Source organism: Calliopsis andreniformis, chromosome 1, assembly GCF_051401765.1.
Source record: "Calliopsis andreniformis isolate RMS-2024a chromosome 1, iyCalAndr_principal, whole genome shotgun sequence".
NCBI lineage: Eukaryota > Metazoa > Arthropoda > Insecta > Hymenoptera > Andrenidae > Calliopsis > Calliopsis andreniformis.
Window position 1 is genome coordinate 9,549,031 of NC_135062.1, and position 26,731 is coordinate 9,575,761.

Below are 26,731 nucleotides of genomic sequence, written 5' to 3' on the forward strand. Positions count from 1 at the left end.
AGGTATTTGTACACATAGATATTAGTTGCAATCTTTTATCTGTCACTGTAGACTACGCAAACTTGACTCAAAAATCTACCTACTTAAACAAAACCTGCTGTTAAATCTCAAATCAGAAACGACCCTACAAAACATACCTACACTATCGTACACAAATATTTGGACACTTTCACGTTCTTAGAAATGCATGAAAAACACTTTCTTATTTATACCAATCGATATCAAATATTATCCTCATCAAACTTGTAGCCAAAATTATATAACACAATTTTACTTTAAGTCTACTTTACGCATGTCCAATGATATGAAAGTGTCCAAATACTTATACACAGTAGTGTAAGTTAAACATCTATCACTTCTCACGATCAACAAACAAAAAAAAGGGAGAGTCCTTGACTCACTGTACACAAACCAATAACTCTAAACCTTCCCAACCCTAACCCTAACACAAACCCACTTTAACACGTCTCCCAGCCCTCCCCTCAACAAAAATCACTCATCACTATCCACAGTGTCTCCACTAGGTCCAATCTCCTCGTCGCACCGAGCAGAAATAAACCAAAAAATGAAGAAGAAAAAAAAAAAAAGAAAGTACCACTAACCTGCTATACCGAACAGAGTGTAGGAGAGGATGAGTAGAGTGGCGAGGTAGGGCGGGATCCTGCATCCTCTCGTCATGGCAGTGACGGTGGCAGGGTGGTCGTCGATGGTGGTACCATCCGAGTGGCAGTCGCTGGTTGGAACCAGGCGATCCTCTCCGTCGTCTCTGTCGCGGTGCTCCTGTAGCCGCTGATGGAGACGATGCAGATGATGGGGGTGGTGGTGCAGGTGAGGGAGCTGGTGGATGTCCCGATGAGGAGCGTGGACAGGCTGGGCCTGACACGATGCCTCATCGTCGGCTTCCCCGTCGACGACGAGCTCGTCGCTGGGCCCTACGCAGTCCCTTCGACAGCGTTCACTGCGCTCCGATTGGCACTGCTCCTGCTGGTGCTCCTCGCTCGAGTGGCGGCCGTGACGGCGATGACCGAGGCGTAGGTGGTGCGGACGGTGGTGGTAGTTGGTGGTACTGCTGTCGCTGCAGCAGACCTCGCCATCCGCCACCGGTGAACTGACAAGAAGCTCCTCGATCAGGCTGGCTCCTACGGCCTCGCATCCTCCTGCTCCCCTTCCCTCGTCGCCACGCTCGCCTGGCCCTCCCACCCCCGCTGCCACCTCTGTTCCTTCAACGGCACGAGCTCCACCACCTGGCCCGGAGCTCCGGCGCACGTGCCGCCGCCTCCCTGTAACCAAATATCCGACCAGACCCGGCCGTTTACAGTGTGTTTTATCTCGACGGCCCTCTACTTCATCTAGCCGGCTGATCCACGCACGCACACCAGCAGACGACTACGTACGAGGCCGAAAGGGACAAGGGAGACAGGGCCAGACGTGCGCCCTGTCCCGGAGGGGTGGTTGAACGCGCGCGCGCGACCGCACGCAACGTGATGCCGGACAGGCGCTAATAGTGTCTTGCGAAGGCGATTTCTTCTTTCGAGGATTTCGAGGTATTGGGTGTGGAGCTTTTTTGGTGTTGATGAGGTATAGGAGGGGATTTTAGGGTTTGAGGGTTTTTGGGGTTATTGAGTTTTGGAGGATTTGGAGGCTGGGGCGAATTGCTGATTGGAGGAATTCGGGAGATGAGATTTGTGGTTCTTTTTGGTGTTGATGAAGTCTGAGGGTTTTTGGGGTTACTGAGTTCTGAGGGATTTCGAGTTTGGGGGTGATTTGGTAATTGGAGGCATTCGAGAGATGAGATTTGTGGTTCTTTTTGGTGTTGATGAGGGCTGGGGGTTTGAGGGGTTATTGAGTTCTGAGGGATTTTGAGTTTGGGGGTGATTTGGTAATTGGAGGAATTCGAGAGATGAGATTTGTGGTTCTTTTTGGTGTTGATGAGGGCTGGGGGTTTTGGGTTATTGAGTTCTGAGGGATTTCAAGTTTGGGGGTGATTTGGTAATTGGAGGAATTCGAGAGATGAGATTTGTGACTCTTTTTGGTGTTGATGAGGTTGGGTAGGGGATTTGGAGATTCTTGAGGTTATGGGATTTTGGAAGCAAATTTCTATTTAGAGAATTTTGAGGCATGAGGTGTGAGGTTTTCTAGTGTTGAGGTTTGGTTGAAGATTTACGGATTCTTGGTCAGTCGTGACAGATTTATCAACTATAAAACTACGGTTACTCCAGAGTGTCCCACTTCTCCCCCATTCCTCTGATAATTTAATGCAGATATTTGCTTATGCATATACAGCTTTTTTATAAATCACGATAAACCAACAGTACCTAGAAATATGCCCCTAGCACGCGATTATGTATTAACATTCACGAATTTCATCCGCTATGATCAACCGAAAATAAAAATGAGGTGAAACGCGATGGCCTCCATACATGATTGCGAAGTATTAAAACGATAGAATCTCCATTATTCCAGGGACCTATAAAACCCCCATCTCTCGACTGCCATCTAAACGTCCACAAGCCCCAATACACAGACTCCTACACTAAAAGCAACTTAAGGGTTTGCGTTTCAATTGATTCAAAGCCCCGCTGAGTCAACAGCCCTCTCTATCCTCGACACAGGAGACTCCCAGCATTGTACATAATTTACACACAAATAGATTAATAAACGCCGAAATTCCTCCAAATTTGATATCCCTATTCAAACACTCCGCCCAGATACTCGAAGTCCCCTGAACAAACACACTCGAACTATGGAACTCGTGGCCATATCGTGATCGACAAACTATCGCCACAATGGGGGAGTCGAGTGGCGGCACGAAATCTCGCGAAAAACGGAAACGAGGCCCCGATAGGGCCCACCAGCGCAACCTGATCCAATCACCCGTGAGGGAATAATCGCGAGCAGATGGTCTCAAGGGGGCACGCGGCAAAACAATTTCTTCTCGCGGGGCAAATATTTTACTTTCAAACAGAACGTGCACAATGCCAAGGGGCCCACAATGGCTCGTTTCGGCAGAGGAAAAGTCTGGGTTTGTGGAAACGTTGACCGAGGTTTTCGTCCTCAAAAGTATCGCGTTCGCGTGGCTGGCAACCCCGATTACACGTCACGCCCCTTTGGAAGAGGCGACGACCCTCGAAACCATGGATAATATTTGGAGCCTTGATTCTTTCAGAGGGCCCTTCATGTCTATTTATTGGTGGTTTGATAGGAAAATGATATAAATGAGAAAAGAATATTTCTTGGGAGGTATGTATAGGGGTTGAGTGGATTTTAAGTAGGGGGGAAGAAAAGTGACTGATTAGTATAATTAGTAATTAAATATGAATGTAATTCAGGGTTACCACGTGAATTCCTTCCTTGGATATATAGGATGATTAGTTTAACTGGAAACCCTTCGAGTCTTGGTAGCATTACATTAGTATATGTGTTAGATAGATGTTATAACATTTCTATGTAATGCATATTCTATTGTGTTGTGTTGCTAAGGTCTCGCTTAAGTACTAGAACCTAGACCTACACCAATAGGACACTCGATATTTCTTCCTTTACTTCACAATTTCCCCCACTATATTCAGGGAGGGAATTCATGTGACAACCCTGATGTAATTCAGAGAAGTCTCAAGAACTGTAATAAGTAGAATTTTAATCACTGTTTCAATTTATTTGAATTTTTGATTACTTGAATCCTAAATGTTTCAAAATCTTTATATTTGAATATTAGAATATTTGATTTATTTTCAAAAAATCTAAATACTTCAGCTCTTAAATAATCCCGAACTTAAAAAACTTTCTAAGAATTAAGTCGATAATTAGCTGTCCATTTTTTAGTATCCACTTCATTGCGCGATTAGATGCGAGATCTCGACCGGAATCGTTTTTCAGAAGACATTCCAGATTTCACGGCAACCTTGTCCCAGTAATGGTCGTGTCGTAAGCAGTGTACGATACAGCAATCAACAGTTACGAGGTTGAGTATCCCAGCAGTTCCTCTTTCCCGAAGAAAACTTCGAAACTCGCGCACGATGGGAAGAAAACGCGATAAAATCATTTCATATGGTACCAAAAAATTGCCTCTTGCCTCGAGTTCATCGTCACTCACAGAATGACTCATATGTCGCGCACCAACGGTGGAAAATCAGCAATTACCGCCTCGTATCGCAACGTTTTCACGGAACTGGAGAGTTCGGCGCTCCTATTCGACTGGCATGTTAAACGTGACACACAAAACTGACGTGTTTTGCGTCAGATGTGACGTCAATCGTCGCTGAAACGTTCCCACTCGACCAGAGTTTCTCACAATTACCGAGCAATTAACGGCGTCTTCTGACAGCCGTCCCACGGAGACTATATTGACGCCCAAGATTGGAACTCCTCGATTTGCATGACAAGACTCAGGTTCAATTCAGTGTATCAAAGTATTATTCTGAAATGGAATATTTTATGGCAGAGAATGGTACTCTTGGAAGTGAATCCTCGGGGAGAACTATCAGGCTTTGTGTTTTCTTTTTCTTATTTGGATTCAAAGTCGAAATTCGGTGCAAGTATGATGAGGAATTTTGAGAGTTTTTTAGAGAAAAGGTTCAGAATTGTTCACTATTTATTCTGAAAGATCAAAAGAATATTTCTTTTAATTGAACCCTGTAGATTTTAAACTTTTCTAGGCTAATTTTGTGACTACAATTCTTCCTCAAGAATATGACAATATATTTGCAAAATTCTGTGAGATTTTAATGACTTCAATTTATCAAGTACAGATTTAGAATTTTAAAATGTTAGACTAGGGTCTTTGAGAGATCCCGAGTCTTCAGGAGGTCTTCGAAAATAAAAGTACTTCTTGCATCAACATCGAAGAGTCTTTTCATTTTTTGAGCCAATTTCCTAATCACAATTTTTCCTCCAAAATACGATACCACAATTACGAAAGTATCGTGTGGATATTTTTAATGACCACAGCTTACCAAGAAATTTCAACTTAAAATATTCTCCTTCAATTTCCTCCTCTTTTTACCTTAAACCCAGCGAAGCAGGAAAGAAAAATTCGCCAATATCTCGACCAAGGATTTAATACTCTCCTATCTCGAGGTGACTCGTATAAGTGATCGAGTAAAAGTAAAAACCACCCGTTATCTCGTCCCTGATCCCGAGATAGCGATCGATCCAGCGAAAAAGCCGCAACCTCGCGGAGGCTCGAGACCGGAAGTTACGGTAAAGTGCGTGCAATTAGAAAATAACCTAAATTCACGGCGGTTCGCGAGCCTCTGGAAGGAGATCTCGCTGGGAAGGCGAGGAGGAGCAGACCAGAAGCGTTTAACGGCTTGTCGACGAGGGAAATGGTCAATTATCAAGAGCAGACCACGTGGGCCGCACTTTAAGCCACCGTAACGTCGTGTCACCTACTTATAAATAAGTTTCCTCTCCACCGCGTGAACAATGCGAGCAATCTCACTCGAGCGACATCACAGTGGCCCCTTTGTCGAAACTCAGCCGAACGATGAATAGAGAGCAGTGAATCGATCGCTGGTCTTATCGGGCAAGCGTTTAAAGAGAACGGTACATAATTAGAGACTTCGATGCGCGCATGAAGAGTCGCGATACTTGTATCGATTCTGGTTTTTGGCTGAGCACGAAGAAACGTGGGTGGGTTTGAGGGAAATGAGGGCGTTCGAGGTTGAGGGTGGTTTAGAGAAAGAGTTCATTGTAGTTCGATGGAAGAAATGGATTGGAAAAATATGTTCTGGGGGAGAAAATTCAGCTTCAGCTGGAAGTGGGCTTCTTGATCTTTCTGAAGAAAATTGTGGAGAAATTTGAGAAGAAAAATGGAAGATAATTGCAACTGGGGATTTCTAACGTTACTCTACTTAAAGTCACCTTAATTAGAATTAATTGGTGAAGAAACAGAGGCTATAAGTTTACATTATCTCACTTAGAAGTATCAAATTTTAATATGAAAGGTATCAAGAGATAAAAAAAAGCTAAGAAAAAGTCTCAAATGTGACGAAACAACGTAATTAAAATATAAATGCAACCAGGGGCCAGTAATTTCCATCTGAAACCACCCCGTAAAGTGGAAAAAACTTGTAGACAACAGTTGCTAGACCCAACACGCGAGCAAATTAAGGAAAAAAAATCCAGAAAAAGGCCCGATAAAATAATCAAAAAATAAATGAAAGCAGGGGTTCCTAATTTCCATCAGAAACCATCCCCACAGCGGAAAAAGTGCTCCCGGCAGCAGTTGCTCGACTCAACACACGAGCCCCTAATTTGTTAAGGCGATTCACAGCTCAAGGACACACGTCCTCGAGAGAAGCGTCATACATCTCGATCCAAGAGGCGTGCAACCCTCCCGTGAACCGGATAAATGTATCCAGACAGCAATTCTCGAGTCGTAGAAGAAATTCTGGGCGTGCCTGGTCACGTGTCCCCCGAAAAGCTGCAGCTTCTGACGAAAGGGAGTGTGGTGGCTCGAAAAGGCGAAGGGGGAAGAGGGGGTGATTTTCCAAAGGGGGTGAAGCCTCCTGGTCCTTCCGGGACCGGTCCAGTATCAGCTGCGCCTCGTTTAAACACAGAAATTCATAAGTCCGAGTATGTTGCACCCTTGAAAAAACCTCCTGTCTGGCAAGGGGGATGGAAGGGGCGAGATGGAACAGGAGAGATCGTGTCTGGACTAGTTTCAGCCTCTCGAACACCCCTTGCGATTTCCACTCCCTTGATTTTCTACTTCCACGCGAAATCGACGGAGATCGAGGGGTGGAGAGAAGAATTGCTTCTTTAATTTTTTTAGGGGTGTAGTGGGATAAAGAGGCCAAGCTTTTTGATTGGTAACTTATATGTATATGCACAGGGGATGATTTTCATCCCTACTTGAAATACTGAAATGGGTAACTGGAAGCACAGGGGTTTAGGATACTACTTATTTCTTTTTTTAAATAAAATTTTTGTGGCAGAAGAATCTATATTTTTTGTCTTAAAATCTCGTACCCCGAAGATATATATGGACCCTATTCTGCATTGGTATGCTGACAAATAATTACCTTCAATTTAACTAAAATAACCTAATCTGGCAATTCTTTAGCATAATTGCTAATATTATTCATTAAAATAACTGTTTATAACACTACATTCATAATTCAAAATTCAATTTATTCTGGATTAACACACCAATATAGAATAGGGTCCATACTTAAGTTCAATTTCTTTTAATCATATTTGCGAAAACACGAATTTGCATAAAAATCTGCAGTCTATTTACACTGTTGCCTAAAGTGCTTAAGAAAACATGTCCCTCCATAATCTTCGCCAGGGGGCTCAATGCCCAGACACCCGAGAGGTCAAGAGACAGAACCAGGGAGGGTTAAATGCCCTCCGAGGCTGCTTTTTAATTATCCCCTGCCTCTGGCCCGCCGTCCGTTCGCCCGTTGCATTATTTACGAAGGCGCAAGGACGATTGCTCTCCGCGAGGAGGGGCGGGGTGGTTGCTGGCCGATTTGCAAGCGGCAACGTCTTGGGAGGGTGAGCGTCCTCGGGGCAGACAGAGCAGCTGCCCCGTGTCTCGAAATCTCTTCGACCCCGCCACCCTCGAGATCTCTACTTTATAGTCCCTCTCGACGGGGGAGGGGCGAGGTTGAATTAGAAGGAAGGGGCGTTGGGGTGCGGAACGAGAACGAGGGGGGTGAGAAGATCCAGATCTATCTGGCTTTTTTATTCTTTTTAAAGTAGCTGTGTTAAGGTAAATGTCCCAGTAGTTGACCGTGTCCCAATACCTAGACACTAACATTAATTCTATTCATTTTTAGGCACAGATTTTAATGCATTAGGTAATGTAATTGAAAATAAAAACTAGTGTCATGAAATAGTAGATATTCTCAGTTTCTGGGATTTTATAATTAAAGTATAGGGATATACAGTTTTATGTTGTTTAATTACTGGGACATTTGATATCTTAAGTGTTATTATTTTTTGGGCCTCTTCAGCTTTCTGTGGTTTTAATTTTCTGGGGAAGTTTGGGTGGTGACTCTGATAGGGGGATTAAGGGGTGAAATTAGTACAATGATCGTAATTAACTTGTAGAAATTTGTAGAGCTGTGATTAATCGAAAATAAATATGAGGTGAAATCTATCTCTCACATATCTCAACCACCATTTCAATAATTCAGAGTTAATGTTATTCAGTGAACTTAATCTAATAGTAATCTATTGTAAAAAGTAGTTATAATTAGCCATCATGAGGATGCTTAAGGTTTAAGTCTCTTCTCAAGTCAATTTATAAACGATCTGTTCTATTTAAAATATTTTTCCAAAGCCTTACTGAATTCCCCTATTCGAGGATTTTTTATTTTTACTTTCCACCCTGCTACTAGTGGACAACTGGAGAGTTCCATTACCACCGCCATCCCTAAATTTTTCTAAGCTGACTTAACGTCTGGCTGTGCAGGAGCAGCTGGCAACGTGGGGGTGGCTCCAGCCACGATCTTCGACTGGCATCTTCTACGATTTCACTTCTATCGAATTCTGCTTTCATCGTCACAGAGGGGATGTAATCGAAATTGAAATCTCTGGGGCGATTGCTGAGCACCCCTGGGGTGAATGAATATTTTGGGGTGTCCTTCTGGGAGGCTGGATTCGATGGATGTGTCGTTGATGAAGATGGTAATCGGAGATCGATTTGAGATTTATGAAAGTTAAGTAGATCGTGATGACCATGAATTTTTAATAGAAAATTAAGTACTTTGGACGTTCAAATTATCAATTTTCCAAATATGTTACAGAAGGAAGGCACACGGAGTAATTTCAAATATTTAAGAATTTAAATAGCTAGATTTGCAAATATCTGTATTTTCGAATTTTTAAAATTACAAATATTCCATATCTAAATTTTCAAAGTTTCAATTGCATTAATATCTGTCAAACAACTGTCCATACATTCTCCAAACTGAACACAAACACACTCCCCTGACCCACCCTCAAAAACAGGCAAAGACTCACCAAAAATGGAGCGTTCCATAAAAAGCTAGCTTTCCTACGCTCCAATGCCAAAAATAATTAAATACCACCAGCGACTAACCACATTCACCCCGACCAAGAAACGACACCTTGAGAGTCCCTCGCAGCGGTTCGCGAGTTGCCGCGTCATCGACCATAGTTAGGCCGCGTGTTAGTCCCAAAATTTGCCCAGTCGTCGGGAAACGTATAAATGTCGAAAGGGAAATACGTATTGAAGTGGAAGGGGGCATGGTGGCGAAAAGAAGGCAGAGAAGGAGGGACAGCGATAGCTGAAAGAAGTCCGAGTGGATGAAAGGGGCGATGGGGGGGAAGAGGAGGGGGGAGAAGCAGGGAGAAATGGGCCTCTCCTCGAGTTTCGGCTCCGAGGGGAGCGGAATTTTGAAAAACAGGTTATGGAGGCAAGAGGCGCGTGCCGGGCGACGTGTCCGTGGAGTTGGGCAGCTGCGACCGTCTGAATGGGACGTGCCCCGGGACCATGTGCGATCCATGGTTTTCTGACGAGGCATATGCGCGTAGGAACCGGTGGGCCCACCACGCACGCCTTCGAATCGTACCGAAAGATTACGAAAGTGTGCGCGACTTCGCTTCTCCCTCCTCCCTAGGGAGCTGCCACCCCCCCATCACTCCCCCTGGGGCCCTGAAATGAGTCCCCTTTTCTAAACGAGGGATTTAACGAAGAGAATGAAGGGAGAAAAAGTTTCACCAGTCGTCTCTGTTCTTTTTTAAACTGTGGGGTAGGTTAAACTGCTTTTAATATTTGCGTGGATCGGGCCTTGGTTCTGGGAGCGAGGGGCCTGATGATACTGCAGAGGGGAGGAACTTGGAAACTATATGAAAAAGAGGAACAACCTGTTTTGTAGCTCATAAAATTGAGAAGTATTACAGGACCTCGACTGAGGGACTTAAGGCCGAATTAGAGACTGTAGTGTTCATCGAATAATTTTAAAAATTTTGTTAATTCGGAACTAGAGTTTTATTCTCATTGGGAGTTCTACTGTACTCTTACTAATCTTTAAATAATAGAGCATGTTGATCATCAGAGCTTGGTTAATCGAGGTTGGGCCAGAATGTATATAGATCATGGAAGAGGTTAGCGCGGGATTTTCATAACCTACAAAAATAGAGCCACCAGAAGCACAGTGTTCCAATTTTTTTCATCGTTTTTACTAAAGACCTACGTTTAAATTACAAGTCACCCCATCATCGAACCGTCATTTTCTATGCCCGTTTCCAAGAAATTACATCAGACGATTAAAAGTGCCGAAAGAAGAGGGAAACCGTCCCAACTGGGCATCGCGATTCCAAACAGACGAAAAACGAAAGAGGGACGGCAGCCTGTTCCAGCCAGCTGGCGGATGGATCCCAGAGTCGATACGATCGACAGAAATCGATCTAGCTGGTTAATCACCGTCGGTTATGCTATTCCACTTTTCACGCCGCGATGCGAGCTTTCGTCACGGCGCTCGTTCTGCCCCTTATCGCCGATCGTTTCGATCGTTCAGGAAACGGCAGGCTTTTAAAACCGATTTTAATCGTTCTGCCTCCTGGCTCCGTGGCCAGTCGTAATTTAAATTGCAATTAAATCGGTAATAAAAGTCGTCGTATTGCAGCTTCTCACGGTTGCGAGGGGAGCGCTTCGATATCTGGGAAAACGTTTACTGTCTGGACGAGTAGCGCCTCGTTGTTTATTCAATTGTGAGAATTGAATGCTCGTTCGAAGGATAAACTGTGAACGACTACTGTTTGTAGTATAGAATAGTCTTATTAGTTCTTAGAGAAAGTGATCGCGCAGCGCGATCGATTAAACTTCGCGCGAAGCGATGCTGCGTCTGCGCACGACGATTCCTGCGTGGCTGAGTAACTGCGCAGCTTGGAGGGAAGTTTAATCTTTGCAGTACAGCAGTTTATGAAGTTTGAATAATTGTAACTAGAATTTTTAATTGTGGTACACAGTTTTACCATATTTTGCATGACAGGATACCCTATGGTTATGAAATCAGTTTTAAGTATAAGTATACTTAATATACAGGGTGATCAGTGTAATTGGGAACACTTATTGTAAATGCTGTTAGTATTGTAAGTGCTGCCAACACTCATTAGAAGATTTCCAGATAAACTGATTATTCTGTATTATACTTACCACTTTAACTTGTTAATAATAATTATTTTAGCATGAAACCAATCACTTTTTACCACATAATCACTGTCTTCATAGTAGATGCTATTTAAAAGAATTTTTCTAAATACTTTTGGAATAATTACAGCTTTTTAAACATGTATCTTTCATTTCCATTTGCACATTGCTTCTAAAGATAAAAATACCCTATCCTTGGAGAGTTAAATAACGAATGACTCTATTCTGACGATGAAATCACTTTCTTACAGCGACTAAAGAGATGAAGGAGGATGTATCGAAGATGAGATCACCGAAGTGGATGACCACCAACGGGGTGTTACGAGGATCATCGTCTTGAGGACACCAACGAGGTGGCCCACTAGGAAAGGTACAGAGAAGGAGCGTGGCTCCCGTCGAGTGGAAAGAGGAGACGAAGAAGGCGTATCGTTAACGATACTATCGCAGAGTATCTGTTAGCTAGTTGAAAGGGAATCTCCGTTAGAGACCGATCGGACACCTCATCCACTGGGACCAATTTCAGAGAAAATGGAACTAGTTGAAAGCAGTGTGAATTTTTGAACCTTTCGAGGGTTCAACTCCTAGAACTTGAACTACAAAATAGACAAAATACTTAGGCGATTTTTTCAAATAACTATTACAATATTTAATAGGATGAATATTAAAGAAAATCAACACTAAGCTCATCCTACATTAGCTACAGAATACTTATCCCTCAGAATATGTTATTAGTCAAAGATGGTTCATAGTAAGTGGCCATTTTGTAATTCAATAAATAGTGGGTTATTATTTTATTTTCTTACTTCTGTTGTATTATTATACCAAAGAATTAACCTCCTGGTTTTATATGAACATCGGACGATAGGATCGTCCCGATACATCACGCGGATTATCCTCAAGAGGGACGCTTCACGCGCCTCTTCACCCAGAGGAGGATCAACGAGGTGGCCCACTTCAGGGAGATATAAAGAAGAAAAAGGGACGCGTCGAGAGAGGGTTGAAGAAGGGTTCACGGCACGTCGGCGTAAAAAGCGTCGTTCGTGGCCAACGAACCGACTGGGAGGACATTTATCGTCCCATTAAAGACCATTCCTGTTTACCTTTAGACCCTAGACTCGCGCTACATTACCAATTAGGTACGTCCCATTGCCACAGAAAGTGTACACAATAACAAATCTGTCGAACATAGTGGAGGGTGGGTTTTAGACACCAGACGAGTGAAAAAAAAGGCACGAGAATGTATGTTTTGAAATTAATTGTGTAAATATAATTGCATTAATAGGATTTTTAATTATATGACTATTTTACTGTACAGTATTGTTCAATAAAATATATCATAGCGTTCTAAGAGATTCAAGAGGTCTAACACAGTAATAATTATTTTTTGCAAGCAATAATCGTTGAGTGTCACATCATTCTGCCTGACAATTTTTTAATTTTTGTTTAGTGTTTATTAATACTTTTTCAGAATTACGGTAGAAATATGAATTATTATATTATTTGTCGTGTAAATAATGTACAGATTTTTCTATTCCTTTGAAACTGATAAATCATAAAAGAAAGAGTACTATTTTGCTAAAAATTACAATTAAGTATTAAATCAAATCTGCTTTACATTGCACCACACGCCATATGCTTATTAGATATTATTTAGACAGAAATATTAACAACTTCAGTGGGGGTAGGTAAAAAGGCAATTTTCCTGATACATTTCCCACGTCTAGTCTATTTATCTACTCCAGTGCAAATCTGTAATCGGATTTTATGTCATTTTTCTATCAAAATTGATATATATACTCTTCCATGTTTATCTAGGTGAGATCTATCAGTTTGCAAAAGATGATACCTTATCACATAGTTTAAGAAAAAAGCAAGGTAGTAATTCTTAATATGAGTCTATCTAACTTCAAAATTATTGCACTGAAAAATTAGAAAATCATGATATATTAGATTTAATATAAATACCCTATATTGCAAACTGAAATAATATATGCATGCCTCATCTGTGATTTTACAACTTTTATTAAAATAAATTTCACGTATGCTTTTAAACTAACCAAGAATTAGGTTCTGATCAGCAACTAGCTCTTTGACGCTCACATCTAAATACAAAAATCATCAAATCCTAAGTACCCATTAAGTACCCCATTTTTACCAACTCCACTCTACCCTACACTTCGCTTAGGATAGAACAATCTTAGTTTCATTCAAATTTCTGTGACTGTAAGTCAAAACGACCCAAGTCACAAGTTCTTCTTTTCAACACACTGTCATGTAAAATTTTCAGCTTCATTACTACCTTCTACACTCATATCATCTTGAACCCTTATTTTTATCTAAAAAAATTCTTTGAATGCCCTCTCTTCATTCTGAAAACACAAACATTATATTCCAGGCCTCAATTAAAACCCCAAACTTCTCAAAAATACGACATACATCTCGTTTCGCCTCACAACCGCAGATCTCATCGTTCCACGGCCACCGAAAGCAGGAAACACTACAGGCCTCTCGAGCGTCCGAGGATCCCGCGTTGAAACAGAGGTAGGTCGCTCGCGAGCACGAGGGGTGGCTCGCGGGGGCGTCGACGGCAGAAGTGTCGAGGAGACGGGGGAGAATCGTGTCGGCCCCGTAGGTCGATCGATGAAGAGATAAAAAACGTCGAGCTCTCGATAGCATAATAGCCCCTCGGGGCCGGATAGACGAGCAGGACGTATCTTTTCGACTGGATAGGGCTGGAGTGGGCCCGTGCAGGGGCATCGTGTGTGCGGGCATGGGTCCAAAGGAGACGGCTGCTCGCACATGTTCCTCGCCTCGTGCACAGGGTATTCATGGCGTGCAGCTGCCGAATGCACTTCAACGCCATTACCTGTTTTTCGCAACGCTCCCGCTCGTTTGCGCCTGGGCACGCGCCCGCCTCGTGTGCGACTCGCAACCCGCTACACGAAATGCAGCCCGAAAATCGAGGCGGCGGCTAATGCGTGCCGAAGGGCTCGGCTCTGCTCTCCTTTCTCTCTGTCCTCCTCGCTACCACCCTCGCTTCGGGGGAATAATAAGGCTTCCGGGTGTCCCACAGACTCTCCTCACCTTTTCGACCAACTTTTATCTACGTTTTCCACGGGATCGGCGAGGATTAACCCTCACCTGGTATGCTGGGATGGAGAATTTCTATTTCTGGGGGTGTTTCTTCTTCTGTTGTTGAAAAATAAGTTTCCCTAAGATTTTTTATTCATGAAATTATATGGTAAATTTGTTTTCAGTACTTCTGGATGTTCTTATTATATGTTCAAGTAGTTGTAATATGTTTCTGGAGAAGATTCGGTTGAATATTCTGAATATGCTTCTCGTTAATCATTGTGTCCCTTTTTTGCTGGTTGATATGACGAAATAAGAAACCATGTTCACTGTTTTACATGGTCTGGAGGAGAGATAATTATTTCGTGTAATATGTTGTTATTTGATGGAGAATAACAGAGAAATTAAAATATTAGAAAAAATAGTGACTTTTTGAGTCAAATAGTTAATTTTATTCTGAAAAATGATCCAATTTTTTGGAGGGTTGTTCTTTGGTGAATTTAGTTGAATTATTTTTGTTAAAATGGTAGTGCTTCTTTTTTATTTGTTTGAATCAAAGTAAGACTGAAGAAATTTTTCTTTAAGAACCATGATTTTCTGGGTGATTTTAGGTCAAGTAGAAATTAACCCAGAAAGTACCCACTGAATTACTATACAGTAGTGGCTATTGAAATTGCAGCACCTTAAAAATATCAATGCTTATGGTTTAATTGTCGCATAAGAAGTAATCGTCTGTGTTATTTACCATTAGAAATCTAATTCCCTTCTTCACTTGAAATTTTAATTTGCGTAACAATTTATAAAATATACAAGATGACCCATTTGAAGCTTCCCTCCACTAATTTAAACTGTGACCTAAAATGGCATCGAAAAACTACAAAATTGCCAACAAATTGAAAAGTTCTAAGCGTTGTGGAATATTCAGAATAATTACTCCTTGCATAATAAGCGCTAAATGGGCAACGATGGCGTCCCATGAAACAGAAACGGAGAGACTAATGCGCGTATGGCCCTTCTCGAGTTTAAGGGAAACAATAAGGCTTCCATGCGTACACAGTATCGTGGCGATACGTTCGATGAGAGTAAAAAAGTGGCGGTCGCTCATTATATCGAAGCGATTGGGCCCTCCGATGAGGAAAGTATATAAGTGCCGAAAGAAATTAGCGTTTTTGCCGAGGAAATGAACATGTTCACTTTAGCATCTTTGATCAACTTGCACGTCTGGTTATGATATTCATTAAGAACAGTTTTCTTTCATTTACTTCGATTAACGTTCACCCACAAATTACAATTACACTGTTAATCCTTTACCTTGAGATTGTATTAAGCTCCAAACACCCCAATTATTATAATTTAAGCGAAAAAAGAACGCATATAAATGAATCTGTTCCTAAAAAACAATAAATTACTCAAAATTCTACAATTTTATTCTCCTCTTTTATTCGCCTCGTGAAGGCAACACTACTTGCTCCAATATTCAAAATATAATTTTTATCGCGAGTGTATTCGTTATAAGGTAAGATGATCGTTATAAGATAAAGAGCAAAGAACCGAGTAAAGGATACTGGATGCAAGAGTGTCCTCGCTGACGCAACGTAACTGATATTCTCTTATTTAATATGCGCGTTAGCAGCGGTGCAAGTCGAATAACAACAACTGTTCGTTTTCTACTACGTTATATTCCCAAGCAACAAACAGTGCCCTGTTTTCCTTAATACGTCGCCAAGGACTTCTTGCGCAGACGATTTCCGTCACTGAGGTCGCAAACACAATCTCGAGGAGACGCGACTTCGCGGACATTAAGTAACAGCAGGTGAACTCTCCGTTCTTAAGTCTGACTTTGAGTCAAATTTATGTGTCTCGAGTTTCATGCTATGTAATTAATGACGATGGTTAATGGGAATGGGAAGTCCACGACTGTTACATAATTAGTCGACCCAATATAATTAGGTCAGCTTCTAAATAATTGCTTGTGTCCTGGGTCTTATATTAGGACTCGAAAAAACAGGGTTCTACTCGAATATGGGTCCAAATGTGAGCTGAAAATTGTATAAAATGGGGGTTTCACATGTGGAGTCGAAAAAACAGAATTTTATACAAATGTGCTAGAAATTATGGAAGTGGTCTAAGTCAGAATACTTAGAAAATTGAATTATTATAATTTATAAATAATACGTGATAGCTACTGTTGTCCTACGTTTTAGATTTAACTATAGACTCGTGAAAAGTCTCCTGGAATGCATTGCTCCTAACGCGTTTGAGAAGTCTTCTCACGACCTTACCCCTCTTCTAATAACCTAAATCAAGAAACATCGAAAGCTCGACGACTTAGAAATTCGAGATTTCCGAAACCTGAAGCTTTCAAAATGGAAATTCAATCGTATCGCGAAAATACGACTGGAATCCCCGAGTGACCACGCCTCGGATTAACACGAATGGAAAGTCCACGATCGTTTCATAATTAGTCACCGACGTCGAATCAAGCCTCTTTTCCTGGTCTCCAAGACAGTCGGCGTCAGCCAACGAAAATAGAGTCGACGTGTTCCGCAACGCGTTACAAAACACCGATCGTCTTCCGCGCGGGAAAGTAGGGCGACAAAATATCTGCCCCCTCCCCTCCCCACCCTCCTCCCCCTTCCACCCCACTGTTCCCATTGTTCCCAGTTTTCGAGCGATCGGTATGGAGTTATGGAGCCGAGAGCCATTGCGGAATCCGCGATTTCCTATCCGCGGATCGGCGGCAAGAAAATAAGGGAAAAAGGATCGATGGGGTACGAAGAGGGGGGAGGAGGGACAAAACGAAGAAGAAACGAACGCGGTTTATTGTCCGTCGTAATGAATAGCGGTTCCCGATTCCCTCTCTGTTCGTTCGGGACAATGAGTTTCTGAAAAACCGAAAGAACTCTTGCCTCGCCTACGGAAACAATGGAGGGGCCAGAGGAGATTGTAGGCGCCCCCCTTTGCGGCGTATTAATTTCTCCCGGGCCTCCTTCGAATTGCGACATAATCAACGGCTAGGCGGCAATCGGATGCTTTTATCTTTGGCTCGGGAGGACGCTGGTTCCCTTCCTGGCGGAACGAAGACACGATTTGGCGCGTTTCAACGCTCGGGGAACACCTTTCGCCAGGGAGTCCTGTTTTAATCTGATTATTCTACTTCTGATGCTTTTTAGGATGGCGTTAAATGGAGTTTTGTGTTATTAGATGAATGGGGCCACTCATTTGCCAAATCTGTTAACTCTATAAAATAAGAGTAATTGTATTTATTTTAATACGAGAAGTTAAGCTTTGGCACCAAAATTTAAAAAATTCAATAAGTCTACTTATGTGTTTGAAGTAAAAAGTGTCTGAATTTTTTAAAACCTAAGCCCCTTGCATCCAACAGAACAATAACTGTTCCTTAAATTGTCCTATCTCATCATTTCTAGACATATAATTGTTTTAAAGGAATGAAGCTTCTACTAACGATTGAATCAAATTTCAGTTCGCGGGCCACTGTGCCTACTGCGCAGGCGCACAGAGATAGCTGCGCGTGGCGCAACCGCGCAGGCAGAGGAGAGCACTGCTCGTTGGAATCTCCGAATTGTCTGATAACAGGGAATTCTCACGGTTCTGGTTTCACCTTCGACCTTACAATGTTAAATCGTGAAGCCACAATATCTTCTCCAATTAACAAAAATAATGCAAACAATTTAATTAGCAGGAATTCCGCATAACACGACGCCAGCCAAGTAGAAACTTCTCAAACAAGACCCTTTTGTCTTGTTTGCCGTTTTCTACGCTGTATCCTCAGTACGAAAACTTTTTGATAAGCTATCGCTTTATCTACCCTCGAAGATAGCCAAGCGCCACCTGTCGTGAACAATTTCGCTATTCAAGTAGAAACCTGTGCAGAGAATAACAGAGACGCTGTCTTTGACGGCACTCCCAATGTTAGACTACAGAATTATCAGGTTTTTGCGCTCCAATCGTAAATAAAGCTATCTGATAGCGACACTAATCTCCAGCGTATCAAGTGCACTGAAATGGCGCCGCCTTGAACCTCGATAAAGTCTCGATTTCTTTATCTATACTACGATAGAATCTCTGATCGTGCATCTCTCGTTGATCACTGACCACTCAATTCTCTCTTCACTATCATTCACAAATCCTTACGTGAAAGACCATAGTACTTATATATCTGGACTCCAGAGTCAAAGTATATTAGATCACGCAGAAAATACATGGACCTAATACACTCTGGCTCCAGAGTCTTCCAATTGTGATAACATAAAAAATATTTTATATGCAATTTGAATGGTAATTGGAATACCGAAGAACCTTTCCTCTTTTAAAGCGATCTTTTTTGGACTTTTCAGGATACCCTTCAGATAGCACAATAAAACATTTTATGTTTCATCGCAGTTGGAAGCGATATTTAGGTGGTCTTATTTCAGTGGATCACCCTGTATTGTATAAAAAAATCCTCCCCGAGATCCCTCAACGCCATTTAACCAATCGAAAGGAGGAACGTGGCAAAAACAGAATAGGATTATCGCCAATTTTTCGTCGCGGTTTCGAAGCCGCCGAAAGCTGACCCTCGACGGCAAGGTGAACGCGCGCGCGCGCGGGAACATGTGTAGGTGTACATCGTTCAACGACTTGCAGCGAATACTAAGGGAAGAGGGAGAGGACTCGAGTGGAAGAAAGAGAAGGGAGAACAGCCAGGTTATGAAGGAGCCCATACACGTTGGAAGGGTATCGTTGGCAGCCGGCACATGGTCCGCATCATGATTTTCGAAGCCGCAGATGGTTTCTCCTGCCGGCACACGATTATGGTTTTTTGTCAAGCACGCCCGGGGAGCAGGCGGCAGGGCACGTTGTACTTCTCGATCAATTTTCGCCGCAAAATTGACGAGCAACCGGGTCAGGCTCGATCCTGTCCAGCAGCGACTCCTAATGTACACACTGAGCGGTCACGGGCACCTTAGGAATCGTTTCTTGGTTATTTTCGAGCTGATGGAGGGGTAGAATTTTGGCTGGAGGACTTGACGGATGATTTATCGACCTTGGAAAGTGAAATTTGATGCTGGGATAGAGGGACGCTTGATATTCTGCTGGAGAAGATGGAACTTAAGGCTGGAGGGAGTTAATGGCGAGCTAGAGGGCGCAACGATCGCGTGGTCAATTCTGGGAGAGAATTGAGCGATTTAAAAAGAACAGTCTTGTCAATTTTTACTTTCCTTCCTTTTGAGGAGAACTTCTCCTTTTTTCTTCTTTCTGTCTTTCTTTTCCTCTCTTTTTCTACTACGTTAATTATGTTTCTACAAATCTTCTCAGTCACACTTGTTTAACATCTCAAGATCAAACTATCTTCGAGTAGCATTTCTAGTTTTAGATTTTCGTAACCTTTGCACTATTCACTACCAATAGAACAGTGACCTTATAAACATATATATCCTTCTAAAACAACATCAGAAACTTCCCACGAATAAAGCTTTCCCTACAACGCCCAGAAACACAGTCCAATGACCCAGCCACAAGAAATCAATCCACCCAATCACTCTCCCCTGCACCACAGAGAACCCTGCTCCACGAGGTCCCCGTCCCAAAAACTCGCAATTTCTCTCAGCAAAGAGTGACCATTTAACGACCTCCATCCTTCATTCATCTCCACACTAGCTTCCTCAAGGGGAGACCTCCCTGAAAAGGCGACAGGCCACGAGAGCGGGTCGATCAGGAAAATTACAACGCAGTAGGTCGCGTTCCGAGGGGTGGACGAAGGGGTGGTGGGTCTCAAAGCATCGATGGTAATTGGTCCAGCGAGAAAACGCGTCCCGGTCAAGGCGGACGGTGTTTGTGCGCGTTTCAATGCCGCCGAGGCAGCTCACGGCTAATCACGTAGCCAGGAGAGCCGGACAGACGGCGCGGGCTGACAAACGACGGCATTATGCTCCCGTCCTGGTGGGCCTGCGACAATAGCCAACCGTTAGGACACACAGCTCGAGATGAGAGCGAGAGAGAGAGAGAGAGGAGGTTGGCCAGGGGGAGGAAGCGAGAGGGAGCGCGGAGCACAATAAAAAAAAGAAGGAAGAGGAAAAAGAAGAAGAAGGGAAGGAGAGAAATAGGGAGGCAATCTTCCTCATTTCTTCCCATCTCGTCTCGTTTCGGCTACCAGGGGCTACCCCTCCTGTCCTCCCCACCGCCACCCCCCACAGTCCGGCCAATCTTGTTCAGGATGACTGTCGGCGAGAGCCAATCCTCTTATTCCGTTTCATTTGCCGATTGCGAGAGTCCTGTGTGCGACCGCCGCGTGTGCCCCCGCTTTATTATTCCGCATTGTGCCGCTAACCCAATTCAATGGCCTAATCTACTTTTCGTTTGGGCTTTTCTCTTGCTAATCACGGGGACCAGTCGATGCACCGATCGCTCCCTCTCCCTGGGGGCCCTTTCGTTCACGCATACACGTGGGAAACTTGAGGAATTTTGCTAGCTTTCCCCCTCCTCTCTCGTTCTAGCGTGTTTTTGCACGGTGAGGTTCAGAGGGGGTCGCGAGGACGATGGGCCTCGTGGGCCCAAGGCCCAGGCGTGCTTAGGTTTCCACGACTTCGATATAATAACGCAATCTACTGGTGCTTGTAGCATCCCCCTTGAGCCTGTATGTACAGGAACGAGGCAATTAATTGAAAAGGCCCCGACGGTGGGGCCCAGCGCACACGTGGCCGCGTTGGCTCGTCTTGATTTAAGCGGGGCCCAACGAGGAGTCGTTGAAACGGTGGATCTTGTGTTTTGGACCGGGGTATTAAGAGGAGAGACGGCCATGCCAGGATAATTGGGACGGCGGGAAAATTAAAGGGAGCCTCCGCGACTCTTGACTCTTCGGAGCAAGCGGAACGAGGCGGAATGATCTGCCTTGTCTTTAAGAGATTAGGTTCTTAACTGGCTCCTCTCTCTGTCTCTCTCTCGCCGCTTTGGTGTTCTAGCTGTGGAATACTTTTCGTGCCTCCTATAGAAACTCATCGCGGAACCAGGCTGGGCCTGTGTAGCGTTTCGGGGCAAGCGTCAACGCGCGAGCAGAGGCAAATTGCTTGGACCGAGAAGCTTGACCTACAAGCAGCTTCTCGGAACGATAATTAAAAGCAACGTCTGTGAAGAACTCAGAGACTTTGAAAGGAAAATTAACGGGGAATTTTGGAGCTAGGTACACCTGATCCTGTCAAGGTCTGTTTGGTATTCTTGCTAAGAGTGTTCTATAAAGATTTTTTAATTTACAGAGTGGGATACATTTTGGAGCAAAACACATTTGGCCCAGTCAGAACTCTTGTATCCGAATGAAATCTTCTCCTTAAGGGTGTTCTACAAAAATTTTTAGATTTATAGACAGTGGAATAAAGCTCAGAAAGGACTGCAAATTACTCCAACTTTTCTATTTAATTTACTCTTAATTTACTCGCGTTATACTTTCTGCTCAGAATACTTAATATTTAGAAGTACTGATTTTTAATTTTGTTTTGTCACAGTTTTCAAATAACAAACCTAGAATATAATCTCAAACAGTAATTCCTTATTTTCATTTAAAAGAAAATTTATCCAGGGCTATCGAAGAGAAACCATACCACCCTCAGTGTTATTAACATCATCGTGAACGGGGCGACGGTCAATGCGGAGGAATCATAAGACACATCGATAAGGATTCCTCGGCTTATACTTTCGGGGTTAATATTCATGAATGTCCCCGTCCCTGGACTCTAAGCGACGAGCTTAATCTTCTTCGATCGATGGTAAACCGGTCGATCCCGCGAGAGAGGTGTCGTTCCCGTTGTGGACGTGGCCTAAGGATACTTTGTATGCCGTGACTGACAATGAGTCACGGGGGACGAGCTTGTTAAGCGCGCCACCGATTATGCCGTTAATCCACTGACTGCCTCCAGTACAGCTCTGACACGTTTGGTTCATCCCCGAAGCTGTGGCCACTGACGATGCTGCACAGTACCTAAGTGTGATCTGGTGATATCGAGTGTGCTGACCCTCCTATCAGTCGAATATGTAATTTGGAGAGCTTGTTTAGGGTGGTTTGGTATACCGTAGTGTGAAACAGAACTCGTGGGAATTTGTGAAATAAATGTTTAAGAGGAGCAAATTTTCAAATATTCATAAGTTTTAAATAAGTGTCCAAATTTTTCTATTTTTAGATAATACAATTTTGAAATTTTCAAACTCTTAAACATTCAAATAAAGAAACAATTAAACACTCAGGTATTAAAATTCATTAACTTCGAAATATAGGTAATTTCAAAAATTCATACCTTCATGAATTGAATCAGATCTTCCAAAACAATGAGCCTCACTAATCATCAGCAGCTATTCTCTCGAACAACCACAGAATTACACTTAAGAATCTCTCGCCGCTACTACACACTCTGCTCTGATTTCACTCAATTCAAAGAGTAATAACCGATTGATACCTCAAGAAGATTAGATCAATCCGCAACTTTCTCAAATCGTTCCAACTATGCCCAAGAATTTTCACCACTAGACTACCCACGCGCACCTATTACCCCCATCGCTGGCAAGAAAGAAACCCTGTGAAAGAGTGAGCGCTACACCTGAGGACCTCCCCCAAGCGTATCCTCTACAATCCGAGTGCCCGCTAATTACGTTCCCCCGGTTGGGAAAAAGCGAGGGGGAGAGGACGAATTAGTCCCAAGAGCTTCTCACCCCGTTAATTTGTTCCTGGGTGGCCACCCTCGCCGTGGCCACCGAGCATCATAAATCAAAAGCGGGCAGAGACGCCATTGACCCAGTTGCGCTAATAGGTGGTGGCAGGCGGATACCTGGCGCGGAACGCCCGGTGGTTTTGCATATTCCCGAGTATCGTTCGGTATTTTTAGCCGGCCGTGGCCCCCACGGGCCCGCGCGTTTCGTTAATCGGAAATATGGATGACTAATATGTGAGTCGCGTCGCGACGCGCGCGAGACACGTCTCGCCGCTCGCTGTGTCTCGAGGTACGAGAGTCTTCTCTGTAAGTCTATAAATGTAACGAGATGAAGGAGCGGCCGTGGTCTGCCTCGTAAGGATCTACAGGGTGTGGGGAAAGTAACGATCAAGCAGCCCTTCGCTGCTGAGCTTGCGAACAGATGGAAGACATTCGAAGAGAGATATGGGTGATGGGATCTTTTCTTGAACGGCAAGTTCAAAGAAGGGGAGGGAAGATTGGGATTAACAGGGACTTCAGATTCACTCTGTGGACAAGATTTTTGATCGAAGTCGAGGGCTCTGTATTACTGGGTATTCTACTTGAAGAGGGGACTAAAAGTTTAGAGAAAACTAGGTGTCATATATGACTCGTTTCGACCAATCAGGTTGCGTAGAGTTGGTTCGAGGGCGGAGTGTTTCTCCCACTCTATTGTCTACAGCTGTGGCTCCACCAATCAATTGCTCTGGTCAAGTGGAAGTACATGGAGTGGAGGAAACGCTCTGTCCAAAAGGGTCTAGACTGTACAGATTTGATTGATTAGAATTTTGGTCATACTGTTCAAATACAGAGGACTTTCTTGGGTTTCCAGATTACCTATGGTAATCTTTGGAGCTAGTTTCTTTAAAGCAATGAAATGGAGTTAATATTGGGAATTGAGAGCCTTACTTTCTTCACACCCCGTGTGCACAGTGCACGCGATCGATGCTGCTCCGAAATCCGGGCATTTTTACCGCCAGACGACAAAAACGAACGCGAAGAATGGCTGACGCGCGCCGCTCTCGGCAAATTGTCGTCGCTGCTGATGGTTTTCCGAACGATTTCGTTCGAATTTCGTTTCCAACATTTTCCTTATTTCTACCTATAGTACTCGGTGAAAAATTACGATCAGCTATAACTTCTTCTTGAACAAACGCGAAGAAAAATTGTGAAGAAAGACGTTGGGAAATATATAAATCCTTTTTAAGTCCTCCTCTCTTTTCTAATTTTCCAATTTTCCTCCTCAATTTCCCAAATTTCCAAATAAACAAAATTCCCAATCTTCAACTACGTATTCAAATATTTAAATATTCAAGTTCTCAAACAGTCTGATATTCGAATATTAAAATTCTTAAATATGAATCATCATATGAGTCTAATTTAATATTTCCTGTACCCATTTTCCAAAGGAAAAGTTTTTTAATTACAGTTAAATCGTTAGCTCTGAAACTCAGGGATAAAAGTAACACAAGGTGATTCCCACAATTTGAGGTTATTAAAACATTGCGAGAAAAATTCCCAAGTGACACGTAATTCGCGATTAACATTCTCCGTAAATCGATCGCTCGGTTCGTTAATCGAGGATACTTCCTTATCGCATCTATGGCTTGTCGATCACGACGCTCCCATTTGCGCCGCTTTCTCGTGTAGTTTTCCACGCGATCGGAAAACGTGTCATCCATTATTATACGTTTAACTTCTATCCACTTTCCACCATTTCAATACAAATGATAGATACAATATATTTAGTATGAATTGAACAACCCCCTATGGCGAAATTCGTGAATCACTGTATACAAGAATATATAGTACACATTACTAATTATTGACTTAGAATAATAAGCTGATTTGCAGTAAGACTTATCCATAATTATTTTAAATCTAAGTACTTTTGTGTACTGACTTTTCTGTCCCAGAGGGTTTATCCCCTAAATAAGTAAAATAAAATAAAATTAAATATTTTAAATATTAGGTAATTTAAATATTAAGTAATTAAATACTAAACTTAAACAAAAATTTCCATAGTAGTTCCATTTCCAGGTACCACCACTTTTTACTCAAGACTCGCGAATTCCCCGCCCAAAGTCGCGGTTTCCTCTTTGACCAGCGCGAGAAACCGACGAGTATAAATAGTAGAAAATCTACCGACGCGTTGCTCGCGCTAATCTACTTGTCGCGTGTGATCCTCGACTTCCGAGAGTCTGGGGACACCTCAATCTGAGCCTCGAATTTGGGGTCTGAAAGGGACGAGCGCTCGCGAGAGGATCGCTCGCGATAAGGGGTCGCGGGCGCCGAGGACAGCTATCGATGCAGGTTCCTCGCAGCCAAGCTAGAAAATTCCAACATTCCTCGGGCTTCCATATCCATTTCGAGTGTCAGCGAGAATCGATATTCGGCGTTGGCCTTCGTGGTCCGGCGGGGCGTTGGTACGCGTGAGGTTGCACGCGCCTCGCACTTGCTTGGGTATTGTTTCTGCATGGCACCTGCTGGGAAACGCGATAATTCGTCTAATATCATATGCAATGGCTTCTCGCCAGTCGATTTGGCCCTTGACTATAACTGCATCAAGTTGAAGTTGAGTGAATTTATGGATACTATGTGCAGATGACCTTAAATGGAGAATGGAGATTCGAGCAGCAGGTAGAACAGAAACAAAATGGGAAACTTTGTCAAGTCTGTAGACTGCCACACTAATTCACTAAAAATTCTAGGTACCATTTTGTCAATTTTGGCAACAAATTTAAAAGAATTTATCTTACAGCATTCACATTTTTCTAGTTAAATATCGTTATATTTTTTTGTTAATACCATCCATAATTGTGGCGTTAATTACGAAAGAGGTCCAAGTTGAAATTCTAAAAAAATTGAAGTTATCACTTATTTATTGTTGCGTTACTGAATACTACAAAACAAGTGATAAATTTTACTTTTTTAGATTTTTGATTTAGACCACTGGCACAATTGTGTACGTTAACATTATTCACAATGATATAAATATGGGTGACATGACAATGTGTGTTAATACTGACTGTGAACCTAAGTAGCTAACAATAAGTTTCAGAAGAAATAAGGTCTCGAAGTTAGGCAAAGCAAAGAGCAGCAAGCAATTTTCGGTTGCAGTTCGTGCGCCCATCCGTTTTCGTGGTACGTGCGCGTGCACCGACAGGCCAGCCAGTAAATCTTCCCTATCTAGGGGCGAAAATCTGTCTCGTGCCGATGGCTAATGCAGACATTTTTTTATTATGCATAGCGTCGCGACGTGGAGCGCCGCTTTTACGGTCATCGCGTGAATCGCCTTCCTTCGAGATGGAAACAGAGGCCGCTCATAGATTTCACTGATTGATAACTTCGAATTTAAAAGGGACACAACGTAAAGCGCATGGCAACGCGCTGGTTCTGTGGACTGTTAGATCAGATGCGACGATTGGCCTTTGTTTCGCGTGAGGCTACTGGCGAATCGAACTTTCCAGTGGGCTATAAACACTCGTTGACTCGTTCGTGTTTTCCGTGATTCTAGGTGGATTTCAGTAAGACTGTAATCCTATCCAGGGAGTAAAGATTGCAGTAATGGAGACCCTTGGAGGCTTTGAAAATTAGTTGCAAGTGTTTTTAAAATGATAGTAGCGGTGATTGGGTTGGGTCAATTTCCAGACTTATACGAATGTACAATTTAGTATTATATAACTCTGGAGACTCTACGAAACATAGATTTTAATATTAGAAGTATACTCTTAGAATAGAAGTGGAAATTGCAATATTATGGGCCTTAGAAGGTTTTGGAAATTAGTTACAAGTGTTTTTGAAGTGATAGTAGCGG

General features: G+C 43.0%; 1 protein-coding gene across 2 annotated transcripts in view; it reads right to left on the reverse strand.

Annotated features, from left to right (window-relative positions):
• Positions 1 to 26,731, reverse strand: part of LOC143177135 (uncharacterized) — a 61,249-nt gene that overhangs the window by 14,320 nt on the left and 20,198 nt on the right. For both annotated transcript variants that reach the window (XM_076374947.1, XM_076374939.1), the window contains exon 2: positions 603 to 1,280. In XM_076374947.1, the coding sequence (XP_076231062.1) occupies positions 603 to 1,280 (678 nt within the window). The remainder of the gene's footprint in view (positions 1 to 602; positions 1,281 to 26,731) is intronic.